General features: G+C 43.4%; 1 protein-coding gene across 2 annotated transcripts in view; it reads right to left on the bottom strand.

Annotated features, from left to right (window-relative positions):
* MAN1A1 (mannosidase alpha class 1A member 1) overlaps nucleotides 1-15,320 on the bottom strand; it is a 146,138-nt gene extending 130,818 nt beyond the window's left edge. Inside the window, exon 1 of one of the 2 annotated variants that reach the window (XM_062572615.1) lies at nucleotides 14,727-15,320. In XM_062572615.1, coding sequence (XP_062428599.1) covers nucleotides 14,727-15,320 — 594 coding nt within the window. Of the gene's footprint in view, nucleotides 1-13,828; nucleotides 13,867-14,726 lie in introns of those variants that run through there. The other variant, XM_062572617.1, reaches the window with a different exon arrangement.
* Nucleotides 15,321-24,457: the final 9,137 nt, after the last annotated feature.

Raw genomic sequence — 24,457 nt, 5'->3', positions numbered from 1 at the left:
AGCAGAAATACCCAAGAGAAATTATGAATAAATTATTTTCTTCCTGATTACAGCACATCCACAGTTCTCATTTTACAGGCTGCAGAAGTTCCCTGCATAACAGAGGATAAATAGCAACAAAAAGTTACTCAGCACAAGAATCATTATTGGTGAAGCTGCAGCAGTACCAGCCAAAAAGGTCTTTGGGAAACATTTCTGTTTTTGTGGGGATGAAGTACGGTCTGTAAAACAGACACTAGATGCATTTGACATTAAGAGAGAGGATCACAGCCCCATTTGTTTGCACTGCTTTGGTCATACAAATCCAGAGGGGTTTTAAAGCTCTTTTTGAGACTTGTCCTGGCATCAGCTGTTGGTCTTGTTCCTTCCTCAGGAAAGAAAACATACGCCTTTTTCAAATGGTGGCATGAATTTGAAGTGGAAAAGGCTCCCTACAGCAAATTAAAATAGGCACCACAAAGATAGTGTATTCAAACAAAAAGGAAGAACCTCCTCCCCCCTACACGCAAAATGCACTCCCCCTCAAGCCCCACCACAGAACATCGTAATAGGTAATTAGCCCATCAGCTAAAGTCACTCTAAACCAAATATGTTAAACATCTTAATGTACTATTAATAGTGTGGTGGGTGTATTAATAGTAGTGGGTGTACTTCCAGGTTCTCATGATCAAGACTTTAGCGAAAAACAAAGAAACAAAAAGCAATAAAAAGTTTTTCTCTCAATGCCTAGCAGACACAGGCCAGAATGTTCACCTACAGTTTCCCTGGGCACACAAGAGACCCAGACTCCCAACAGCTTAGCCTACAGGACCTGCTTTATAAACAAAATCAGAATGCTGGACTTTTACCTCAAGTGGTAGATCAAAAATATAATAGTGGGGAAGAGCCACTGGTCAAGCTTTCAAATGCCAAACAAACTCAAAGTAACTTACTTCCTGCATGAAATGAAACCTCCATACATCCTAGACAATTTAGGAAACATTTCTGCCCAGAAGTTAAAGCAAGCTTGACATCTTTCTAAAACTCAGAGGCCCTTTCCTCAATCTTACTTGGCTCCCATAGCTAGTACTCATGTAGGCTTTACGGTTACTTTTCCATATTTTGCTTTAAATGACAAATAAAAATTATGGGTGGTCACTGTTCCCATAACAAAGGATCAAAAGTTGGCACAACAGGAAGATGATATAGTCACTGCCTTAGCTGGAAAAAACTTAGTTTCTCTCATCACAAAATCAAAACAGTTATGTCAAATTGAAAGGTTGCTCATTTATCACTACAATGCTGGAAGCCTATGTTTTTGGAAGTGACCAGTGATTTTGGACAGTGAACACCAGACACTATAAAGACAGACTTCATTTTCAAAACCAAGTTTCTAGAAAAGCCAGACTTCATTGTGATATATGGTGTCAAGAGAATTAGTAATGTACTGTGATATACTACAATCTTACTGTAAATATCTTTACAACAAACCAGACAATAAGTCATACAACAGGTGCAAGTTTATGAAAAAACAGGTTTGTAAGCCAGTCCTATTTTTTTTTTTTTGCTCATTTTGAATGCTTATAGATAAAGTAAGCAGTCTCAAAATTCCGTATGTTATCTATACCTGTTTGTTTGGTAAACATTTTCTCATTTTTAAAAGAAATTCTAAATATCAGAGCTCATATCCAGCTACCTGCTATGCCCAAAAAATGAAACTGAGAAATGTAGCACAGATACAAAGGAGTCAAAAAAGGCCACAAGTCATTTTCCTCCGCTGCCCCACTTCCAATAATAAAAGCTTACTTCAGAACAACTAGTTTATGAAAGAAAACTGTCTAAACCACAAGCTGTAGTAAATCAGCCCATTTACATGCTGGACAGGAGAGCTTAAGATCCTGGAGGAAGTGAAGAAGGCAAGTAATAGACCCTGCACTTCAGGTGAGCAAACCTAGCTTGTCCAGAGACTAAACACAACAAAGGAGCTCAGGAGAGCTGGTCAGCCTTTAGGGACAAGCAGGGTCCATCTTGATGCATAGGACAACAAGCAGGTCCCTGGCAGGCTGGGAAGCACCTGAGAGAAGGGAGCAAGAGAATGGGCAGAGGTAGAAGTCCAGGTGAGGGGATGCTCAGCTGGAAACCACTGTGGGACAGGAAGGGTCTCTACAGGTACCTTGGCAGCAGAAAGAAGACTCAAGAAAACAGGGACCTGTTGCTGAACAAGCAGGGCAAACTAGTGACAAAACACATTAAGATTGAGAGCTTAATTTCTTTTTTTCTTTGGTCTACCAGCAAGGCATGCTCTTGAGGCAGAGCAGCAGAACTTGCTGGGAAGAGGTGCAAGCCTCAGGGAACTACAGGCTCGTCAACCTTATCCCAACCCCTGGAAAGAATATGGAGCAAATCCTCCTTGAAGCTATTTCTTGGGACATGAAGGACAAAAACATCTTTGCAAACAGCAAGCACGATTCCCAAAGGCAAACTGTGCTCAATCAACCCAATTACTTTTTATGATGAAGCAATTGTCTCTGTGGATGAGGAAAGAGCAGCACATATTGTTTACCATGACTTTAGCATAGTTTTTGACACAGCCCCCCTTAAGCACTATTGTGGCCAAAGCAGGGAGGCATGGACTAAATGGGTGATCAACAGGGTCAGTGAAAAACTGGCTGGTCTGCCAAGCTCAAAAAGCAATGGTAAATCAGCCAAAGTAAACTAAGTGGCCAGTTACGAGTGACATTCCTCTCAGGCAGATCTGGACAACAGAAGACAACACACCAAGTTTAAGGATAATGCCAAAAATAGGACAGCAATTGGGAAGCTGGAGAGCAGGGCTCCTGCTCCAAGGGCATCAACAAGCTGCTGCGGTGGGCTGACAAGCCTCATGAAGCTCAGCAAACACAAAATCTTATACCTGGCATAGCATAATCCATTGCACAAATACACACTGGGAAATTACTGGCTGGAAAGCAGCTTTGCAGCTAGGGGTTCTGCTGGACAACTGGCCAAACACAGGTCAGCAAAGCATCCTTGCAGTGATGAAGACTAGCTATATAGTGGGCTTCATTAGCAAGTGTGCCCATTTGTCAAGGGAAATGATTAAGACCTTCTGCTTGACATTCCTGGGGCCTCAAACAGAGTGTCGTTCTCGGTTTTGCGCTCCCTGGTACAGCAACATAGAGATTTGGCGGGGGTGGAAGGGGGCGTGAAGTAAAGAAGAACATGAGGAAAGGCTGACAGAGCTGGGTTTGCTCAAACTGGAGATGACGAATGGGAAGGGAGGGGAAGAGTTTAATTGCTGTCTTACCTACCTAATGGTTGTATACAGAGAAGAAGGAGTCAAGATCATCTTAGTGGTGCACAGTAAAAGAAGAAACAATGGTGACAAGTTGCAGCAAGAGAAATTCAAACTAGCTACAGTAATAACAATTAAAAAAAAAAACATAAGGTCTTTCGAGACAGGAATAGGTTTGTCCAGAGAGGGTGCCAAATCTCCATCTTTGGAGATTTCCCAAATTTGATTGCACAAGTTTGTGAGCAACCTGATATTATTTTGAAGTCAGTACTGCTCTGAGCAAGAAACTGAGCACGTCTCCAGAAGTCCCTTCCAATTTAAATCTTTACGATTTTCTTAAATGATGACATTACATGACATTATTAATATAGCTCTATGTACTTGTGATGTATTCTATAATAATTACTATTCTGGGTAATATTTGCCCTCCACATGGAAAAAACATGGCAATCTCATTACAGGGTTCAAATAATCATGTCTCCAGGCAACTTCTTTTCAGGAATTAATATCAAAATAAAAAGCTGCAAGTGTAAAAAGTAAAATTCAGCCTCTACAGAAATGAGAACAGTTTGAAACAGGAACCCCTACACTTCATAAAACTAGTGTATTTAATGATTAGAAAGTTAAAATTTGGAACATCTTTCTTCACAGCAAGCAGGATCTAAGAAAGGCAACAAAACTACTTTTTCAGTCAGTAACCATCTTGACTACCATATAATATGTGGGATCTTCAAGCTGACTGAAGATTGCTTTCTCTCTACGCAGACTAGAAAAATAATTAAGTGAGTCTGGATTGCGCTCTCTCTCTCAACAACAAAATTATATGGTAAGTAGAAGCTTATGGGAAAGAACAAACAAAACTCCAGCACACATTAATGCAGACCAACCATGCTTCCATAATGTTTTGAGATGATCAGGCTGCATAATAAAACTGTGTTTCTGTGAAGTCTGAAAACTTTTCTGCAGAGCATCTACTTTTTCAAGGTTTAGATATGTATAACAAAATAATCTATGTAAAACTGATAACTGCTGAAATTCAAGATTTTCTTTGCTTCATCCCAATGCTCTGGATTTTGCCTGCAGCATGTATATAATTACCTTTTCAATTTAGATGACTATTTGTAAAGTCAATGCCTTGACTTTATTCACGGTGCTTATTCAGATCAGAGCTTGCACTCAAACTACATCCTTAGGGACAGACAGGGACAGACAAGAGAATTCATCCTCTACCAGATGCACAAAGTATTTGGCTCTAATGTTAAACATCTTTATACAGAGAGATACAAATACATCTCTCCTCTCTCTATATGTATATGTACACACACACATATACACACCCCTTCGTGTGCACACCCAAATATGGTGAATTTTTAAAGAAACTGCACGAAGAGGCTTAAGGGCTTTTCTTCAGAAAGGCTGTTTTCTGAAATGCCCTTTTTGATCTGTGACGGCACCTTAGCCCTTGGCAAGATCACAAACATTTCTATGAAGATCCAGTTCTGGTTCAGTGCCATGCTTCACGCTTGCTCTAGAGCACTACTGAGTAAGACACAAAAATATCACTCAACTTGCAGTCTGGCATTACACAGTGCAGTTTTTTCCATGGTGGCTCTTCAGACAACCTCACCGGAACAAAGCAAGCAGCACACAGATTTGAAGCGTTATGACTTTTCAAATACATCATGGTTATAACTCTCCTGCTCTCTAAGTGATCATTAGGTTTTCTGTTACATGATGGAGGGGAGGGAGGATACCAGTCCCTCCAAGTTATTAATATCTATTTCTCTTCTTTAAGCTCTAGTTTAAAGACTCTAGTGTGACTATTTAGGCCCTAGACAAATTTTGGAGTGCAGTTCTCAGAATCACAGATGGGTGGAGAACTACAACCACAGTAACAAGCAGCAGATTTCCCTACAGACAGCAGTATGGGCAAAGCTTTATTCCGAGTATCACCATTCAGGGCACCAACAGATGTCAGTACTCAAAGGCAGTGAGAAAACTGACAGTAGAGTTAAAGGCTGGGTTTGCATCTGTCTGTGCATAGCAGAGGATAGTAAAATTGCTATCTTCTTAAGCATTACTCTTCCAAAGCAAATTTTTTTAAAATCTTGGTATTCTTTTACACAAGCTACTTCCTATTTCCTTAGGAAAAAAAAGCAGTCCCTGAACAAAAAATGTTTTTTATGCAAGGAGCTAAGCAAAGGGAAAATATGCAGATATATTAAAAATAAATACATAGAACAAAAGGCACCTCACAGTGGTCTGAATGCTAATTAAAGCAGCAAGCCATACTGGTCTAATACAATTTTATTAGAATGTTTTAAAAGTGCACTCTGAATAAATAATTGAAATAGATGTTTCATGTTGCCAAGCAATAAGATCACCCTTACACAAGTTAGATTATGTAAATTTCTGGAAAAAAAAGCATCAGATACTGTTCCTTCCTTCTCTTTCCTTTCCACTTTAATCTTATGGATGAAACGTAATACTGCCTGTAATATAAATGCAACCAATACATACTGTCACATGAGAACTTCAAGAAAGCATGTTTTTACATAAAAACTGCAACTTCTGCTCCTACCCAGTATCAGAGAAAAAAGTCGATTCTTATGAGAGAATTTTTTAAAAGCACACAGGAAGTCTTTTAATAGCCAGATGTTCCAAAATTATTAGCTCATTCCTTGTACAGCATCTTTTGGGCTTCCCCATCTCTTTTGATTTTCATGTCTTTTCTTACTTTATCAGAGTTTCATGTTTAAACAAAGGGGCCAAGTTTCTTAGAAGTCAGACTTCCATCCACTTGCTTTACTTCTTAAACAATATACATGCCAAGGCATGTATAGTTTCCAAGAGAGAGTGGGAGGACAAATGAAAGTAGGTTTTACACTTGCATTTACCTTTGCATAAGAGACTGCGTATCTCAGTGCTCCCACAAGCACTGTGGATGTTTAACAGTTTTAAGAACGCAATAGCAGGTTATGTGCTCACCCAATCTGTTTGGAAAGCTTTTAAAATTAGAGGCATCAGAACGAGCAATACCTGTATCTTCATAAACACTAGCTATAAAATCCGGTCAGCTTACTGAGGAGAATTATAGCAGGCTGTCATGTTATTTCATACAAGCATTCTTTGGTTACAACTGCGCTCACACGGAACATTTCAAGATGCAAGAAAGGCAAGGCTGCAGGCTTACGACCCCACTTGCTTCCCCTCCAAACAGCACTAGACCAGAGCATTTGATTTCCAGGACTGTTTAAAATGCTTAACCTGGTGGCCTGAACACAGAATCGAGGCATCTCAGGCTCAGTCTGTCCCTGGAATAACCAGGCTGATTAACAGTAGTTCAGCAGCAGACCACAGCTGCCCATGCGTGGTCTTGAACCGCGCTCCAAAACCCAGGCTTAGATCAACCCCAGCGAGCTGACATGCCCAAGCAAGAGACTCGCACCAGACAGGAGCAAAGAGCGGGTAAGAGCCTTCACATAGCCCGCAGCAACAGCCCTCGGCTCAGCGCAGAGCAATTTAACCGGAGCCAGGTAATCAAGGCCTATTCTTAACCCTGCCGCTGATGCACGGTACGATCTTGCCTGAGTCGCTAGACCCCGCTCACCTCTGGAGAAACACACTACTTTCTCGCAGTGCTAAAGTCTTCTGAATGCTATGGGAAAGGCTGCCAAGTACTCTATTACGACAGTAACTGCTGTAACACAGCTCTGTGAACAGGGTTTCATTTAATCTGTTTCAGGTAAACACGTGCTTTATTCATCACCAATTATGTTTTCATGAGAGATTTGCAAGTCTGGTTATAAGCAGTCATGGAAAAAGAAGAGGCTAGAGACTTCTTACAAGTATGCATGCATTCTTTTCATCAGATACTTAAAAACCCCCTCATTTTTTGCATAAAGAAAGTATTCACACACACAAAAAGGATCCAGTATATCAAGTACTTGGTACATTGCCCATGTTGCTTAATTCATAGGCCCACCTATATAATTACTTTCTGCAAGCTTACAATGGCAGTTCTAGAAATTACTTAGAAATAACCACAAAGTTCCTCAAAACCAAATGTCTAAAACATACGTTAATAGTGCAGTTTGTCATTAGAAATGCACAGTACCAGAATGTTTTATCATTATTATGCCACCTTAGACTACACCTATTGCCAGAGAAGTGCCGCCCTGGTAGACGGCAGCGAGCACCAAATGAAAGCCACTTTCTCGAAGTATTAGAATGTTGTTCTGCCAAGTAAATTAGAAAGATGTACGTTATTGCACGCTAAGGCATTCTATTTAAAGATGAAAACCGCAGAAATTTGCGTCAATGCTGGCTCTGCAAGCAACACTTCCAGGAGGCGAACATAGGGGGCCCTAGGAATTCCTGAGTATGTTTCAGGGAGCTTCCAGGGAAAGCGCGTCTGTCCAGCAGTCATACAGGTGCTAACATAATGAAGTTAATTATCTTTCATGAGAAGTGCTGTCTCCCATCCATCCATGATTTGCTTTCACAATTCCATGCCTTCATTAACACACAAAAAAAGCTGCCTGCCTATCTGCCATGCTAGCATTTTTCCTCTGGATGAGGGACATTTTTCTGCCCTACTAGTAGATTTTAATAAATAGGTGGAATTTTTCTGCTTCAGTTTGCCTGAAGCATAAACCTACAGCCTTAAGCAGTTGTATTCAGCACCATTATGATTTACTCCATTTCCCTAAGCTAACTGCCTGTCATAGGCTGCTAGATAAATATTAAATACAAGATTACCACCATGAGAATCTAACTTGCACCAAAATACAGGAGACGTTCCACTTTAAGCTTTACCTCACCTCTTTTCATCACCTTGTTTAATTTTCACCAAAAGAGTCTTGTGTGTCTGGAACTTAGGTTTTGCCTCTACCTAAAATGTGCACACAGTTTTCAGTTAAAGAATAAACCGTGCGCTTGATTTTTTTTTTTTTTTTGAAAGCCAGATGCTTTCCAGTGAACGTTTTCCTCTCTGTTCTAGAGGATCCAGTTACATGTCGTTCAGTTAGTTTTGGCAAATTTACCTGTTGAGAACGTAGACCAAGCATGAACATATTCCTTTATATAAAAAAGGAAATATTGCTTTTATTCAGCTCACAGAGAGCTCGTAAAGGCTGACAACATGAACTAGCCATGGGAACTCACCCGAGTGCCAAAGTTGCATATTCCTGTCAAATGTGCACGCTGTCACAGGCTGAGATATTCATCCAACTCATGACGGAGGTTCAAGCGAGACAGGCATTTTGCCTATCTGTCAGAAACTTCAAGTCACTTGATTGAGGCTGCCAGGTCCTCAAAAAATGGAGAGGATATGGCAAACAGCCCAAGCAACTCACCTGAAACAAGGGGCTCCCAGAAAAGAGGGCACCAGGAAGCAGATGGGACACTGCTTTGGCAATGACTCTCCACTGCCACTGCAGCCAACTGTCCCATCACTGAGGCTCTCTGGTGTCTCATGGCAAAAGAAGCCCCAGTCCCACTCTCCACCGCAGCCTCCACTTTGCAGCTGCTTCCAAATGTACCAGCCTAGCGTGGTCGACTGCTCCCCTTGTGCCCCACAGAGCCAGGTTGGCTCCCGACCCTTCCAGGCAGTGAACCCAACGTCAGCGTGGGTGGGCAGGTGGGTAGCTTTCTATTGGGCTGGTGGGTTGAACTGGCTCTGCAAAGGGTCTGGCAAATGCCAGAGCCCAGAGATCTGCGTAAGGGAGTCCCTGCATCGTAGTCTCCATTACTTAGATGGAGATTCTCTGCATCTTTTCTTGTCATTATCCCTAAGCAAGCAGTTTAACATATAATTTTGTGACATTTTAGATGCTATAAGATATCCTACCCTACCTCCAGCTGCCACTTGACATGAGCACAGACCTTCCAGCAAAGCCTAGGAGAATGTCTACAAGCCCCCTGAGGATCGCCTCAATAACTTTGGCATATAAGATACCATTTTATTTACACACCTAACTCACCTCCTTAGTCTTTTTTAAAACCATTATTAAAAACAAAAATAGAAATACATCAGTAATATTTTTCAGGAAGGAAGGCACTGTGAAACCTTCAAACTCAACTAGCAGATAAGAAAACGTTACAGATAACAGGTAAATAAAGGGTTGAAATAAAAAAAAAAAAAAAAAAACAAAGACAAGGTTCATTTAAACTTCATTTTGAACTCCTTTGAGAAACTGGATGACAGCTACAAGATGTTGACATTAAGGTCAGAAAGTACACTGAGAAAACTTAAAAAGAAAAATTACATTGCATCATCAACATATTTCCAGGAATCACTACCTTGCTAACTCATTACATTACTTCCTTTAATTGCATCTTATTCTTAAAGAAATATACCATCAGTGAACATGCATTTGAGACTGGGAACCACTCAATAGGTGCACAGCATCCTTTTCAAACTCTTCTCATCCTACAGGGGCCTCACAATCTTCCTTCCAATAAAAGCACTGTGAATCCTAGTAAAGGGACTCCCAGGTTTCACTAAGTACTGCTACAGTATTTTTTTCCCCATTTTGTGTTTTGAGAAAAGGAGTTGGGAGGCAGCAGCCTTCTGAAGTGCAGTGCTCCTGCCTGCCACAGAAGGTCACCACAGCAGAGTGAACCTTCACTCTGCAAATGTCATGCTGTGGAGATTCAAATTTAAGGGTGAAGGTAGGTCAGATCAGCTACTTGGACAACTTCCTCCTTTCCTCCTGAAAGGAAAGGGTTTGTTCCTCTTTCTCCTTCCACCTGCTTCCTCCATACAGTACGGCTCCCCCACTACAGCCAGAACAAGCACTGAGTGGACCCTTCCATTAACCACTTTGACTCACCAACTTTATACAGAACTATTGAACCTTTTTTGTTCTGTTACTTTTCCACTGGTTTAGTGAACTGCATCAGCTTTACAGGTGGCTCCAGGGGAATCATCAAAAAGTCCTGTTCTTCACACCCCCACTGTCCATGAGACCCCCCAGCCCAGCAGCACCAGCATACCAGCAAACAGGAGAGCAAGTAGCAGGAGGGTGTAGGAAGGAAAATGGGGCCAATGGCCCCTTTTCAGAGGTGAGCTACGCCATGCAATTCTACCATCACTCCTCCGTATTATCGGGGAGTTCCAATCATACCCCAGTGCTGCTAGGTCAAGTGCATGATGAAAAACAGAGAGCTAATATTATTCATTCACTTTTATGCTCATAAGCATTCTGGGGTGGTTTCCCCCCCCCCCCCCAGATATTTCTGAACTTCCCTGCAGCATTACAAAGACTTCTTGCTTAATCCAATGATTTCCAATTAAACTGCCACAGAAAACGAGTAATGCTGAAACTAAACAAACAAAACAAGCATGCAGGAAGCTTCAGAATTTGTGCTGCTAATGCAACCTCAATCGGGTTCTCGCTTTAAAGATATCATGAGGTAACTTTCAGCTGCTGAATCTGTTTTGCTGCCTCAGGACTGCTGCACTGTCCAGCTCAAAGGACTGATGCTCAGAAATAACAGCCGAATTAGTGAATAAAACTCTCCCCTCTGGGACCTCTACTTAGTTGACTGCAATGGTTGAGTATTGTGGAAGCAATTGGAGTGCTGGAAGGAACAGAGAGCATGATCATATATCTTAGGCCACTGGATCCCAGCTTTCCAAGGATGCTTTTATCCTGAGGACATGTCTGAACAGCACCATACACTGATGTGTAGCGTATCCAAGCTTGCTATCCAGTTCAAGAGCAGCCCAGCTGTATTAGTATGGTGCTCCACCAGCACCAATAGCTAGCTATTCAGCAGGATTAATTAGCCTGAGCAGAGTGCTGCACTAATGTGATTATATTGCTTCTAGTACCTGAGCTAGCTCATTCGTCCTTTTCAAGTTCTTTTCTCTGAAATGAAAGGGTTCAGTTTTTGTTATTTTTCTAACACCTAAATAATTCAATCACAATTTTTTTCCTTTTCAAGAGAGAGGGATTGGATTTTAAAAAGATTCCAAATCAGACTTCCCTAATTGAAACAGTGCATCCCCTGCCTCACTAGCCTATCCCCACTATCTCTGTCCTCTACTAATCACTGCTTTAGTTCACATCAAGCTGCCCCTTTTTTCATACTACCTATGTACTTGCAAGTCATCCCTGGTGTTATTTCTGATTACACTGTTGGTTATGGCTGGACAACAGCAGAGACGGTTCCACTCATGCACGCAAAAATGTTATCAGAGTCTCCATTTCCTTCCATGCCTCCTTTCTACAGATGGGGAACAGATATCATGGGAGGCACTTGCTTGAAGGAAGAGCCCTCTAGTCTCTCAAGTCAGCGACAGTGAGTGACAAAAGGGGAATACCAACCACCGCCTCCCCAATCAAGTCCATGGCTCCAGGCAGGACACAAAAACAGAGACCAGCATGAGAAGTTCCAGGTACTCAGACCCTGCTCCAAGGCATGGAGATGTCAGAGCATCACTAAACCTGCCTAAAGAGCTTAAGGACTAACAAAATACAACTCTTCATTGATATGCTTGAAAGCAGCTGTACCACTTTGCTGAAACCTTCCTGAAACATTTGGCCTGAGGAAGACAGTCAGTACAGCCAACATCAGGTCAGCCAGTTAAAAAAAAAAAAAAATTAGCACAGTCACAAGCAACTGACAGCAGTTTTATAACAGGAAGTAACAGGCAAACTTCATTGCAGGCAGTACTGCCAGATCCGCTTTCAACGACTGTGGGCAATTCATCATCTGAAGAGAAATAACAGCACGCATCAGTATCTAGTCTCTGGCCTACACCCCCGATCCATCAGGAGAGGACATGGGCAGACACGGAGGCCTTGCAGGTACACGGCTGCTGCACACGCAGTCAGAGCAATGACACTGTCTTACAGAGGGGTAAGCGGTGGCAGCAATGCCATCTCCACTGCTGCGCGTTTCTGCATCTCCACTTCACCCACTTGTTAGACTTTCAGCAAATTTCTTATTTTCCTAGTCATTTGTGATACTCGATACTAAATAAAGTTCAGTATCCTTTTTTTTTTTTTTTAAGAAATGGGGGAAATATACTAAGCTTCACAGTTTTTACAAGAAGTATGCCACAGAAAAATAGCTAAAAGTTTTTTAACAAAACTTAGTCAAGAAATGGCATAAAATCATAATCATAATCCGTGTTATCAATCACAAACCATATCACCATATTAGCACTGACTCTAGACTTCTAAACACTTAATTCAGCTTACAATTTATAATGGTATATGAACAAAACCTCTCTAAGCTGTCTCCTCCCCTCTGCTTTTACACCAACACTTTGAAGACATGGAGCTCTTTGAGGACTGGAACGGATGGCAGAGCAACCATACTTCTTGTCATTCTTTTCCTTTAAAGCAGTCTGCTCCCTCTGTCAGAAATACCCACAGGAACAGATTCAAAATTTAAGTCCTAATTACACAACATACGTTATATAATTCAGACTCAAATTCCAGACTCAAGAGACTATGGAAGCAAACGGATTCTTGAAGTTTGCACCACCAGCATGCAAATGCAAGGCACAAGACAGGAACTTGAACAGGTAGTTTCCTCGGTTTGCCTGCATGTACAGTTTAGTACAAAGTTCATGTTTGTAAAAGTTACAATTTAAAACTATTTCTAAAAACACTATAGATTAGAGTTTGCCAGTAAAGCTATAATGGGGGGGGGAAGTAGACAGAGGATTGCAAAGACAGCGAAAATAGCAACAAAAATGGCAATATATGAAACAATGGACAGCTAAGAAAACAAGTTAATACAGAATGGGAAACACTGTTTTAACACTGGGGGAAAAAAAAGAGCACGGCTTTTTCCTCAAAGAAGAAAAAAAAAAAGTCAAACCAATCAAGAGCGATGAAGTAAACGGTATGTTAAGTTCAGATACTGAATCAAGAGGAAAGGAAATTCCCAGAAGTAACAGAAATAATATTGAGGGAAACATACTGAGACATGAAGAAAACAGAGATCTGAAAACTATCTCAGTCTTTTTGTCATTTCCTATGCTTACACTGCCAGACATCTGCTTTGGGGGGCTGCTATACTGTCAGTGGCTTCTAGGGTGAAGTAGGGGAGAAAGAAGAGTGATGGGATAGAAAGAGAGAGAAAAAAAATTAAGAGATACTAGGGTATGTATGTAAATTAGTATGTATATGCACAGACACACATGCAAGCATACATATATGCACACATACATGTGTATCTACTGGACTAGTCAGCACAGTGCTAAGACAGCAAAATCAGTGGTATGCTTAAGTTTTACCTGCTTCCTCCAGCTTATTTACTTGTTGCATCTGAGCTTTCCTCCTTAGAAAAGCACCAGCTGTTTTATACTACTGAATTCAGCACATCAGGTCTGGAGCCTCACTACACTAGCTCTAAGTACTAGCACGGCAATTCAAGAGCCCGGGAAAACCAGTTTATTGGTGCTTTTAATTGTTCTGTATGCCTCAGGGAGGCTGTGCAAGACCACAAACAAAAGAGTAAGTTGTCCCTGCATACGTTTAATATGCGGTCTAAAACATGCACACTTGAGAGTTTCTCCCCTCAAAATACCTTTGCATGGCATTCATTGCTTATGAGTGCTGCACAATTCGCTAGCGTAGTTAACCCGATGAGAGGACTCCAGAGCTCGGGTCACAGCTGGAGATTTGTGAGAGCTTCTTATTTGACATTTGGGTGATTTCAGTGCTCACTTTTCATACTGCTCAGTACAAACGTGCAAATAAGAATAAGTCGGTCCAAATAAGGCTCACGATGCTTCACAAACACAGAAACACGCAGGAGTTTCAGCCTCCGTCCTGTCTCATTTCCACCACCGCAGAACAGGAAACATACACTAGTTATTAATGCATAAACCCTAATCCCCGCAGCCGCCTGAAGTTGTCAGTTTGATACATAAAACAGCCAGTAACGACAGGAAACTGAACTACGCATCGGGCAAACTCTTCTTCTGCCCCAAGAACCTACCCAGCCGCGCTCCCGACACTCTCACCTACATTTACTTCGGGGAGTTTCTGCGCCGAAATGCTCGAGAGGGGCCTCGGGACCGGCCGTGCGGCACCGCGGGGCGCGAGGCTCACGGAGTTCGTGGCCAGGGGCTCCAGCTCAGGCGCCTTTCCGCTAAAAGCCCGAGCGGCGGCGTTTCGCCCTTCCCCCGACGCACCTCCCAGAGCGCTCCAGAGCCCCAACGCCAGCGGGACCGCGACGCGCCCGACGCGGCCGCGCGTGGGAAAGGAAAAAAAAAAAAAAACACACAACCCCCGCCTCCCCTAAAATCCCGCACTGAGGGCGCAGGACGGCGCCGGGCTCGGCGCAACAGCTGGCAGCGACCGCTCCCGCGGGCAGCGGCGCCCGGCGCCGGGGCTGCGGCCGCGCCGTCGGGGCTGCGGGGCGGCCGCTCCCCAACTCCCCCCACCGCCGGGCTGGGCCGCCCCACGCCGCCGCCACCCACCTCTTTGATTTTGTCCCTCCGCTGCCGGACGGCGGGGTCGGCGGGCTCCTGCCCCACGGCGCCGGCGGGCTGGCGGAAGGGGCGCTGGGGCAGCCCGGGGGCTCCCGCCTCCTTCCTGCCGCGGGCGTCCTGCAGAAGTTTCTCCTTGTCCTGGCGGATGTCCCTGCGGATCTCCTCGGGCAGCTTCTGCAGCGTCTCCTTGGCCTCCCGCAGAGCCCGCTCGTGGTCCGCGCGGATCCGCGCCAGGCTGCTCGCCGACGCCGCCGCCGCCGCCGCCGCCGCGGGGCCGCCGCCGGGCTGCGGCGGGGCGCGGGGCTGCCCGCCGGGCGGCGGCGGCGGCGGCTGCAGGGCGGCCGAGTGGAAGAAGACGCCGCTGAGGAGCTTGGAGGAGTCGGGCAGGAAGAAGATGGCCCCGAAGCAGAGGGTGATGAAGGCGCTGAACACCAGCAGCAGCACGAACTTCTCCGTCAGCCGGAACGCGCCGGGCCCCGCCGCCTTCCTGCCCCCGCCGCCCGCGCCGCCGCCCCCGGGGCCGCCCAGCGCCCCCGGCCCCGCCGCGCTACCGAACAGCGGCAGCAGGCTGGCGGCGGGCATGGCCCCCGCGCCGCCTCAGCGCCGCGCCGCGCCGCGCCGCGCGACCCGCCGCCGCCGCCGCCGCCGCGCAGCACCGCGCAGGGACCGCGCAGGGACCGCGCCGCGCCGGCTGCGCTGGGCGGCAGAAAGTTTCCCCGCACGGCCGCGACAACTTTTCCCTTCGCGGCGGCGGCGCTGGCCCGCTCGGCGTGTGCGGGGCGGGCGCTGTCAGCTCCGGCCCATGCTGCTGCCGCTCCGCCCGCGCGGAACTGCCCGGCGGCCGCGGGCGGGGCGGGGCGGGGCCTCCGGGCGAGGGGGGCGGGGCCTCCGCGCGGGGGCGGGGCCAAGCCGCGCCGCGCGTGGGGGCTGCGCGCCCGCGGGCGGGAGCTCCGCGTGCTGGCGCGCGGGGACCGTCCCCGCCTCGGGGCGGGGCGCTCGGCGAGGCCCGCTCGGCCGCCCAGGTGTTGCCGGGGGGCCCCCACGTGCACACACATGTGCGCACACACGTGTGCCCCCCACCCAGGTGTGCAAGCTGACGTACGCACACACGTGCCGCAAGCGGGTGCACACACGCGTGTGCGTGCCCCCACACGGATGTGCATACATATCTGTGCATGCACACACACACAAGCCCGCACGCAGGCCTTCACGTGCAAACGTGCACACGCACATGCACATGCCCCCACATAGAGGCCCACTCATGCGTGCAAAACCACATGGAGACACGTGCGTGCACATGCACAAGCACAACCCCCCCCAGGCACACGCACATGCACACACATGAGCGCACCTGTGCACACATGTATACATGCATGCACGTGCACACACACATGTACGCACATGTACACACACACAGGCTAGCGTGCTCACACACACCTAGGGGCAGCACAGGGGAAGGCAGCAACCTCACACCTACCCAGATGAGCAGGGCCAGGCAGCCGGGCAGGGCTGGGAGAAATTCCCCATGCACTATTCTAGAAGGAGCCACATTTTTTGTAAGAAAAAGGTTTTTCTTCTTTTTTTCCCTGATGGTGAAAAGGTATGTTTTTTTGATAGGAAGTAGGGAGACTGTATCTGCACAAGCGTGAAAATTTGGCTTTTTATCTATGCTGATGCACATGGAAAAACAACACATGTTGGCACAAGGAAATGTGGTTTTTGACAGCTAATCAAATTCCTGCATCCAAGCTCCCCAAGCTTTGCATGAGAGCTAAAGTTCCCCCCCCCCCCAAAAACAAAAAAAAAAAAACAAATTTATTATTTTGCTCATGCTTCAGAGTAATAGAATGAACAGGGAGGATGTAATAAGCAGGGAAACAGCCACAGTAAAATGCTGGGTTGCTTTAACTGGGAAAGGGAATCCAGCCAATACCCAGAGGTTTATCTCAAAACTTTGGGGGAACTTATTTGGCACTTACCTAGACTTTGACACAGCTGAGCAGCAGTAAACTTATTTTAATGTTTCCTCCAGAAGGGGAGCCACAAAATCAGAAAGAAAAGTGAGATGGGTTGTTCCCAGAAGTTATGATGCTGAGGTTGGTTTGTTTGTGTATTTGCATTACTTTATTTTGCATGAGGAAAAAAAAAAAACGGTAGAGGGAAGTCTGTGCTTTAAGAAGGGCAGGGAAAGGCACTGCATAAAGCTGTAAAGACTCAGTTTTGAAAATGGGCTTAGTGTGGGCCTAATTCTGCTCCCAGAAGAATTAGGGGGAGTTTTACCATTGACTTAATAGGAATAAAGCAAGGCTGCTGCCCAGTGCTTTTCTAAATCCCATTCTTTAGAAGTTGGAATATGTAATAGATTAATTAAAAGCAGGTTTAGGAGAGATGGTTACACACAAATGTTGGACTGAGTCCTGCAAACTCCCTTAAGTATACCAGCAAATGCTTGCATAAAATTTCAGAATTATAACCAAAGTTGAAGGATCAGGGGCCCAATTTGGCATCCAGAAAAATCACTGTTTCCTTTATTTTTTTACTCCATTTTTTCTTTTAAATCCTTTTTTTCTTTCTTTTTTTTTTCTTTTTTTTTTTTGTGAATTGCATTCCCCCACTTTTAGGTAGGAACTGAACAATGAACACCATGGTATTGACATGCATTTCCCAGAAATGTGTAACGCAGCCAATAGCTGTGCCAAGATAAAACCATTTAGGACTGAAGAATTCAGACTGCTTGGAAAAAGGAGATAAAAATCTGTGTGTTCTTTTCTTTCTTTAAAGCAACATTTTAAGATAGCAAATATGCAGTTTAGCTCTTGAAAGACAGTCGACTAACGAAAAAGCTTCCTAGATGGTGAAATACCACTCTCGGCTTCATCGAGTTTGTTCTGTTTCAATCACTGCGTATGTGGGATATAATATTTTCACATACTGCCCTCAAAACTCATCACTATTTATGTGATGATATTTGGGGGCAGAATTTATTGCTGGAATTAGTGCCTTTCTTCAGTGTTTTGAAGGACTTCCGTAGGCTGCCATATTTCTATAGCGCTGCATGAGCTAATGTAATAGTTGAAAACACCATCGCGTGGGGTCCTGCTCCCGCATCTCCTTTTCCTGAACTGAAGCGCGTGTCCAGAGGTGAGTGCTAGGGGGTTAAATGCGAACCCGTGCAGTTTCGCTGCCATCCTCATCGCTGTCTTTGGGACACCCTGCTTATTTCCCGAGTGTGTGGGAAGCAACTGCAAGTGTGTTCTGTGCAAAGATAGAAATTGTTAAAATAATCTAGCCTGTGCGGGGAGGTGATCATTTCAAGGACAGCAATAATCAAGGCCCTAAAGGGAGACTCCTCCATTAAACAGATCCCTAAATTTTGTATGCAGAGTTTTCCTATTGTTAACACCTAATGCTACAAATAGTTACTGGCAAAGTCATGTGGGAACTATTCAGTGGGACTATTCATGCATGTAAAGTTACTCACACACATAATTGTTCACAAGACTGGGGCAGCGGAGACTAAAAAGAACAAAAAAAAAAAAAAAAAAGCCTCAACCCAACATCACTATACAAGTCCCTTGTTTTTTCTTCAACAATTTACTTCAGCCAAAACAAAGAACCCTGCAAAATATTCCACGAACATTAAAATATAGCGTGCAGTTGAAGAAAAATGTGTAAAATAAGCAGTGGAGCTGTGGGTCGTGCATCCTCAGAGTTTCTGCTGGCTGTATCAAACAGGCAATGCAGCTATAAAGTTAATCCATGTCCCTAGGTACTTATATAGTGTCAAATAATCAGAATAAACTGTGAACAAATTAAGCCTGATGTTTGCGATAATCTCCTAAGGATGGCAGTGAAAAGCCTAGCTGCCTGCACCCCAGGTTTGCACGGGGAAAGCCTTGATACAGCTTTGTTAGCATATCCACCTAGAGGAAACACTGAGCAGGCTGACAAGGTTTTTCTTTTTCTTTTCCTTATCCTTATTTTTTTATTTATTTTTGGGTGCTAATTGAGCTGCATTATCTCCTGGATGACATCAGCTAAAAGGGGGGAAAAAAGAAGTCTTCAGGCAAGTATTTTGCCCGGCTGGGTGAGGTTGGGCCTGATCCAGTCTGGTTATGCCAAGAAAATGCTGCGCTGTAGGTCTGCCTCCCTCTGCAGAGGCAAATGCCTGTTGTACGGGTTCGGTGGTGGGATTTTCTGGTGGTCACGCACAGGGTGGGCATTTATAGAAAGGTAGAACTGCTGAGTGAGAGGTGGTGAGAGGGAAATTTGAATAATGAAGGGAGAAGGCATTTTTCTGTAAGTAGGCAAATTGGCTGCATATTGACTGAAGGGGCTGGAAAAAATACCTCTTAAGTCTCTTTTGCTGTATTTTTTTTTAACCAGCTATACCTAATTCAGAGTGTTTCTAGCCTTAGATCTTGCCTTGTGATAGGAAATTAATTAGATTGCAAGTTTTAAAAGATATATATAACAGATATAGGCGATATTAACAGTTGGCCCATTTTTTTAATCACATTTAGCTGAGGCAGAGATATTGATCTCTTTTAGATGAGGAGTTTGTTATACTACCACTCTCTTACAAGGGGTTTATGGTATCAGTTCTGGTTAAGACTACTTTTAAAAAATAATTGACACCTTCATTTAAAGCATAATACTTATGTCCATACATTCAGAGACACTGTGGCCTTGTCTTTTGGAATGTAATTCTCAAAGCCAAGTTAGATGCTCAGTTCTTTATAGGGTGAGCAGTGTGACATAGACTTCGGGTTCACAGGGCTTACAAGCACATTTTGTAGCACCCAACATGCAGTTTTGAAGGAGGCTCTGGCCATTTGAAGACCAGATGCGTATGAAATGCTCTCAGTCTCTCAGATTTTGGCACTTGGCTGCTGTTCTGAGTTCAATGTGTATGGAAAGTGTGATTCACAGCCACAAAAACGTCACTTGATCTTCAGTCCTAAGAGTACAAGGATTGTCTCATGCTTCTCTTTAAGATCTCAGAATAAAGAAATATTGACTGTTTGCTTAGCAGACTTGTGGCTGTAACACTTGCTCAGGAAGTTATTCATAGTCTGGAGGGTCCAAGCTCACTTCTTTTGTCTTTCAGTAGAGTGTCCTAGAGAGCAAGTGCATTCCCCACCCTTCCTTTCGAAGAGGTGCTACAATGTAGAAAGGAGTGTAGCGCTCAGAGGGCAAAGAGGAGAGAAGTTTTCAACGAGGGAGTATAACTCGAAAGCCCCGGAGTGAGGACACTCCACTCCCAAAGGATCTTTGGCACTAACCTCAGAGCTGCAGAGACATCAGCTTAGCCCCTTCCTTATGGGATGAGTGTTGGCCTCCTGCTTTGAGGAGGAAAAGCAGAAGTGGAAAAAAAAAAAATCTGTGACAGACTTTCCCAAAGATTTCCTCTAATTAAATGCATGCAATGAATGTGGCTAATATCCAAACTTCATAAATACTGTTGAAATGTAGCAATAGTATGAAGCTGTAAGCTTGCAAAACTTCTTACTCCACTCCTTTGACCCTTTTCCGGCATGGCCCATTAATGCTTTTAAAGTTCCTTTTCCTCCCACTATCTTTGGAATTACCCTTCCTCACTCTTTCCGTTCCCCCTTGAGGAAGGTTTCTCCAAATACAGGTCGCTCTCTAAATGTTTCACTGCCTATCAGGAAGATTCACCAACACTGTCCAGCTAAGCATCCCTTTACAGACGCTCTGCCCCTTATCTCTTCCCTGAGATTCTGGACGTTGCAAGACAGGATCTGCAAGACATTCTACCACAAAAAGGTATTTGATTTTTTTTTTCTAGAAAAGCATGAAAGATATAAATCATTTTCTTCAACATTTAGCTAATTGCAACATGTGTGAGTCCAAGATTTGAACTCTGATCACTTGCAGGATAGTGTGCAGTACTAGTAGGAAGCTAGCATACCCCAGCTGGCATCTTTGACACCATTACACTTGAGTTGCTACTTGCCTTTCATCTCTTTCTCTCTTTTTTTTTTTTATTACTTTTGTTATAGACTCTGCACTCTGTCAGAGCAAGTAAACAAAGCAACGGTGTTTCATGTGCACGGGAGTGGCATGGAAATAAAGGAAAGGAAAAGAGTTACAGGCTTTTCTGTTCCTTTTCACAGCTATACAGATATATTTGATGTCTGTATATCTCTGTCTTTCCAGAACGTCTTTCCACTGTTCATGTCCTTTAAAATAATTTTAGCCACCATTCTGGGAAACGGGAGGTTAGCTTTTTATGGTATTTCACCATTTAAGACTCAGATAGGCATCTCATGGAATTTTTCTTACAGAATTTAAGGACAAAGATGCTTTCAGACCTCAATCCCCCTTCCTTGTCCCTCAGAATTCAAGAGACTAGTATTACATAAAGGATTTTATGTTCCTTTACTTCCATTCTTCCATTTGTACAAGCAGAATTCTCAGCAAAGGTAAAAGGCCAAAAACTAGAATATACTTAGGGGAAAAAGCTCAGTGGACTGTGAATGATTGAAAACAATGTACTACTGTGTTTTCATTTAGTCTTAATTGTCTCCAGGAGAACTAAAATACCTTAAGCTAGCACTGCAAGTGTTTGTAATACCTGTTTTCTCCCAACCACCCTTTCCGGGCTATTATGAAGTTTGTATATCACATACACATGTATAAAATTGGAGTTTACTCTACCAAGATTAAATAAAGACAAGGAACGAAGAAAAAAAGCTTGTGAGAGGGCTCTTCAGAAGCAGACTTGTTTTCTTTTCCAAAGCGGCATCATTTTCCTGAACCAGAGCCACCCAAGAGGGGAGAGGTGTTGGTAGAGAATGAGACATGGGCATTGGAGCTGGGTTTTATGGTCATTTGACAGCTATATTTGGCAGCCATTTCATGGGAATATCTGGACCTCTTGGCTGCAAACTAGAGCTGACTATTTTAGGAAATACCCCAAGGAAAAGTGGTAATGATTCTTTGAGGTGGAGATTACTAACCTGCTAAAGGGAACTTATATAACTGAATTACTTTGACTTACTGTACAGGGAGAAAAATATACTATAATAGATGATGGAAAGAATCAGGAGATGATCTTAAAAACAGAGGACACTGCAAATTGTTCATTCATTTCTTTATATTAGAAGTAGTTGGTTTGCACAAGATTTTAATTTCATATTTAATGGATCCTTGGCTATTTCATAAAACCCAAAGCTGAAAATATTCCAGAGCTTTTATCACCCCGACCATGCGTGATGCCATGTGGATTATGTAAATAGCCCTCAATTATTATTTTAAATGGTGTCCTTGTGCTTCTTTCCTCCCAATGGCTATTTCCCTAACTAGATGTGTTAATTTTGCTCAACAGAACATTTTAGTTGGACAAGTTCAGACGAGGCTTGTTGACTGTACCCTAACTGAAGGAGGCTTTACTTGACTTTATTTTTGAGTCTTCTTTCAAAGCCAGTTTCTCTTTCTGTAAGTCTTAAGTGGCTTTGGGTTATGAGCAGTAGAGGTTATTTACTTACTTACTTAGTATTACCTATTGAAAATATTCTACCTCTTACTATCTTTGTCATACGAGGTAAGTGATGCAGCTTTTTCCAGTGCTTCTAATTAAGATCACTACCTGTTTCCTTTTCATAGACTTTGTCCAGAATTGTTAAGTCTAGTTCCATCACTGCTTCACAGGTTTTCATATCCTAAACCATAAATGTCTTCTGATGATTGAGAAATTTGTTTTTAATTATTATTATTTTCCTGTCTGTGCCTTTTGTGATCTGACCTACCTTGACATGTAGTAAAAATAGGTCATACGTGCCCAGCCAGCACCTGACAGTCTGCATGAGTGTTCCTTGCTACAGTCATTCATAGAGCAGTGGCTCTTAGCTGGTGTCTTCATGTGTATGTCTGCTCGGGCCTTGCACAGCTGGGAATTATTTGTCTTTTCTAAATGAAGTCCAAGACTTTCAGCCTCAGTTCAAAACCGATTTTTTATCCTACTGGAACTCCCTTGTTTGATTCACTGCTTGGACCAAATAATGCAGAAAAAAATTACAACTAATCTGACCTTTACTCTGCCGATTTGCTAAATTGGGTTCTTATTGAAAACCTAGCTAAAAGGAATGGCTTTCACATTATTTGTCTGTATGATGGCGAGCCTTATTTTCCTAGCTGTATAGTAACAGCTAACCTATTTCACAGTGAGACCTAACGTATGGAATTTGCTTTGCTATCCTTGGATGAAATGCTTTCGAGTGCAAAACTTTGCTCTGTTTTCCTTAGAAATTAAATTCGTCTCCTAGTTTACTAGTGCTCAGTTACTAGTCCAAGGACTTGCAGCGCACCACTGACAATGCCTTCTGGACCAGTTCTGGTTCATTTCATTTTTTTGGCTGTCTTCCTGAAGGGAAGGTCTTCTTTCTCCTCCACATACATCCAGTGGTCCGTGTGCCTTCTGCTTTATTGACGGCTGCATTGCCTCAGTGTCATCTCTTGCTCTGGTCCGTTGTCACAGCCCTGAGCTTGCAGTATCTGCTACTTTCCTGACTTTGAGGCATCTTGGATGCTTTAGGTACCCCTAAAAGCACCAGGCAGCATGGGATCATAGACAAACTCAAGAATGACAACAGTGAATTAGCAGCAAGTAGCATTAGGACAGGTGTATTTCTGTTTAAGATAAGACTCAGGAAAATACCTAAGGCTGAAAAGGGAAGATAATTGAAGATAATCAGAAGCAAATGTTTCTTAGGAAAACCCTCATGGCTCAAAGAAACTGATGAAGACTGTAGGATGGACTTTTCCCTTTTGGACTGATATCTGTGGCATGGAGGTCTTGATGTATGCAAGGTGCTTGAAAGGATAAAAAGGGACTGCATATGCATGTTATCTCGAGAGAGGGTGAATTTTTCTATCTAAATCAAATCTGCAAGTTGGGAGAAGGCTCTCTAAGCTCTTTTTAGCTTTCTGCCTTTTTGTATATTTCTCTATTTCTCTTCTATACTGTTTCTTTTACCTTTCTTATCAGTGGGATGGGAACCTGCCATTGTCTTTATGAATAAACCTAGTGGGTAACTGTAAACCTGAAAAGTGAATATTTGGTCTTTCTGACAGTGGCTGAACATCAGTATATTTAGACAATATATCTACTGTAAGATACAATATCTAACATTTTCTCAGACTAACCAATAACTGGCTATACTGTGAAAAATCATATTCTATTCCTTATTATCAAAATTATTTTTTGATTCGTCATTGGTATAAACTGTTCTGCTCAAATGAAAACAATATGGCATATCTTTCTCCTTGTGTATTTGAATCAACAGATGAGACATGGCAAAATAAGTTAATTGTTAACATACGTACATGAACTCAGAGGACAAATTCCAAGCAGAACAAGATGAAGCATCTGAGTAAGGTCATCATGCTCTTAAAATCACCTATTAAATCTAGGTTTTACCTTACTCTTCTGCTTTTTTACCCTAAAAGTTAGTGCAGAGGCACACAGCTTAGGGTTTGATCTATGGTAGAAAAGCATTGATTTGCAAACTGCTGTGACACAGATCTTTAAAATTAGGATTTTTTTTTCTTTTTCTGTAAGGTGTATTTCCTGATAGACAACAAAGCTAACCACATAGCATTTAAGCAACTGCAAGTAATTTATCCTTCTCTCTATTCGGAGTGTAATAAAGAATAAATCTATCCTACCTAGCAGGTAGGGAAAAATCGTGTTT

This window comes from Rhea pennata, chromosome 3 (assembly GCF_028389875.1).
Source record: "Rhea pennata isolate bPtePen1 chromosome 3, bPtePen1.pri, whole genome shotgun sequence".
NCBI classification, from domain to species: Eukaryota; Metazoa; Chordata; class Aves; order Rheiformes; family Rheidae; genus Rhea; species Rhea pennata.
Note: the sequence above shows the minus strand (reverse complement) of the source record. Positions and strands in the feature narration are given on the sequence as shown.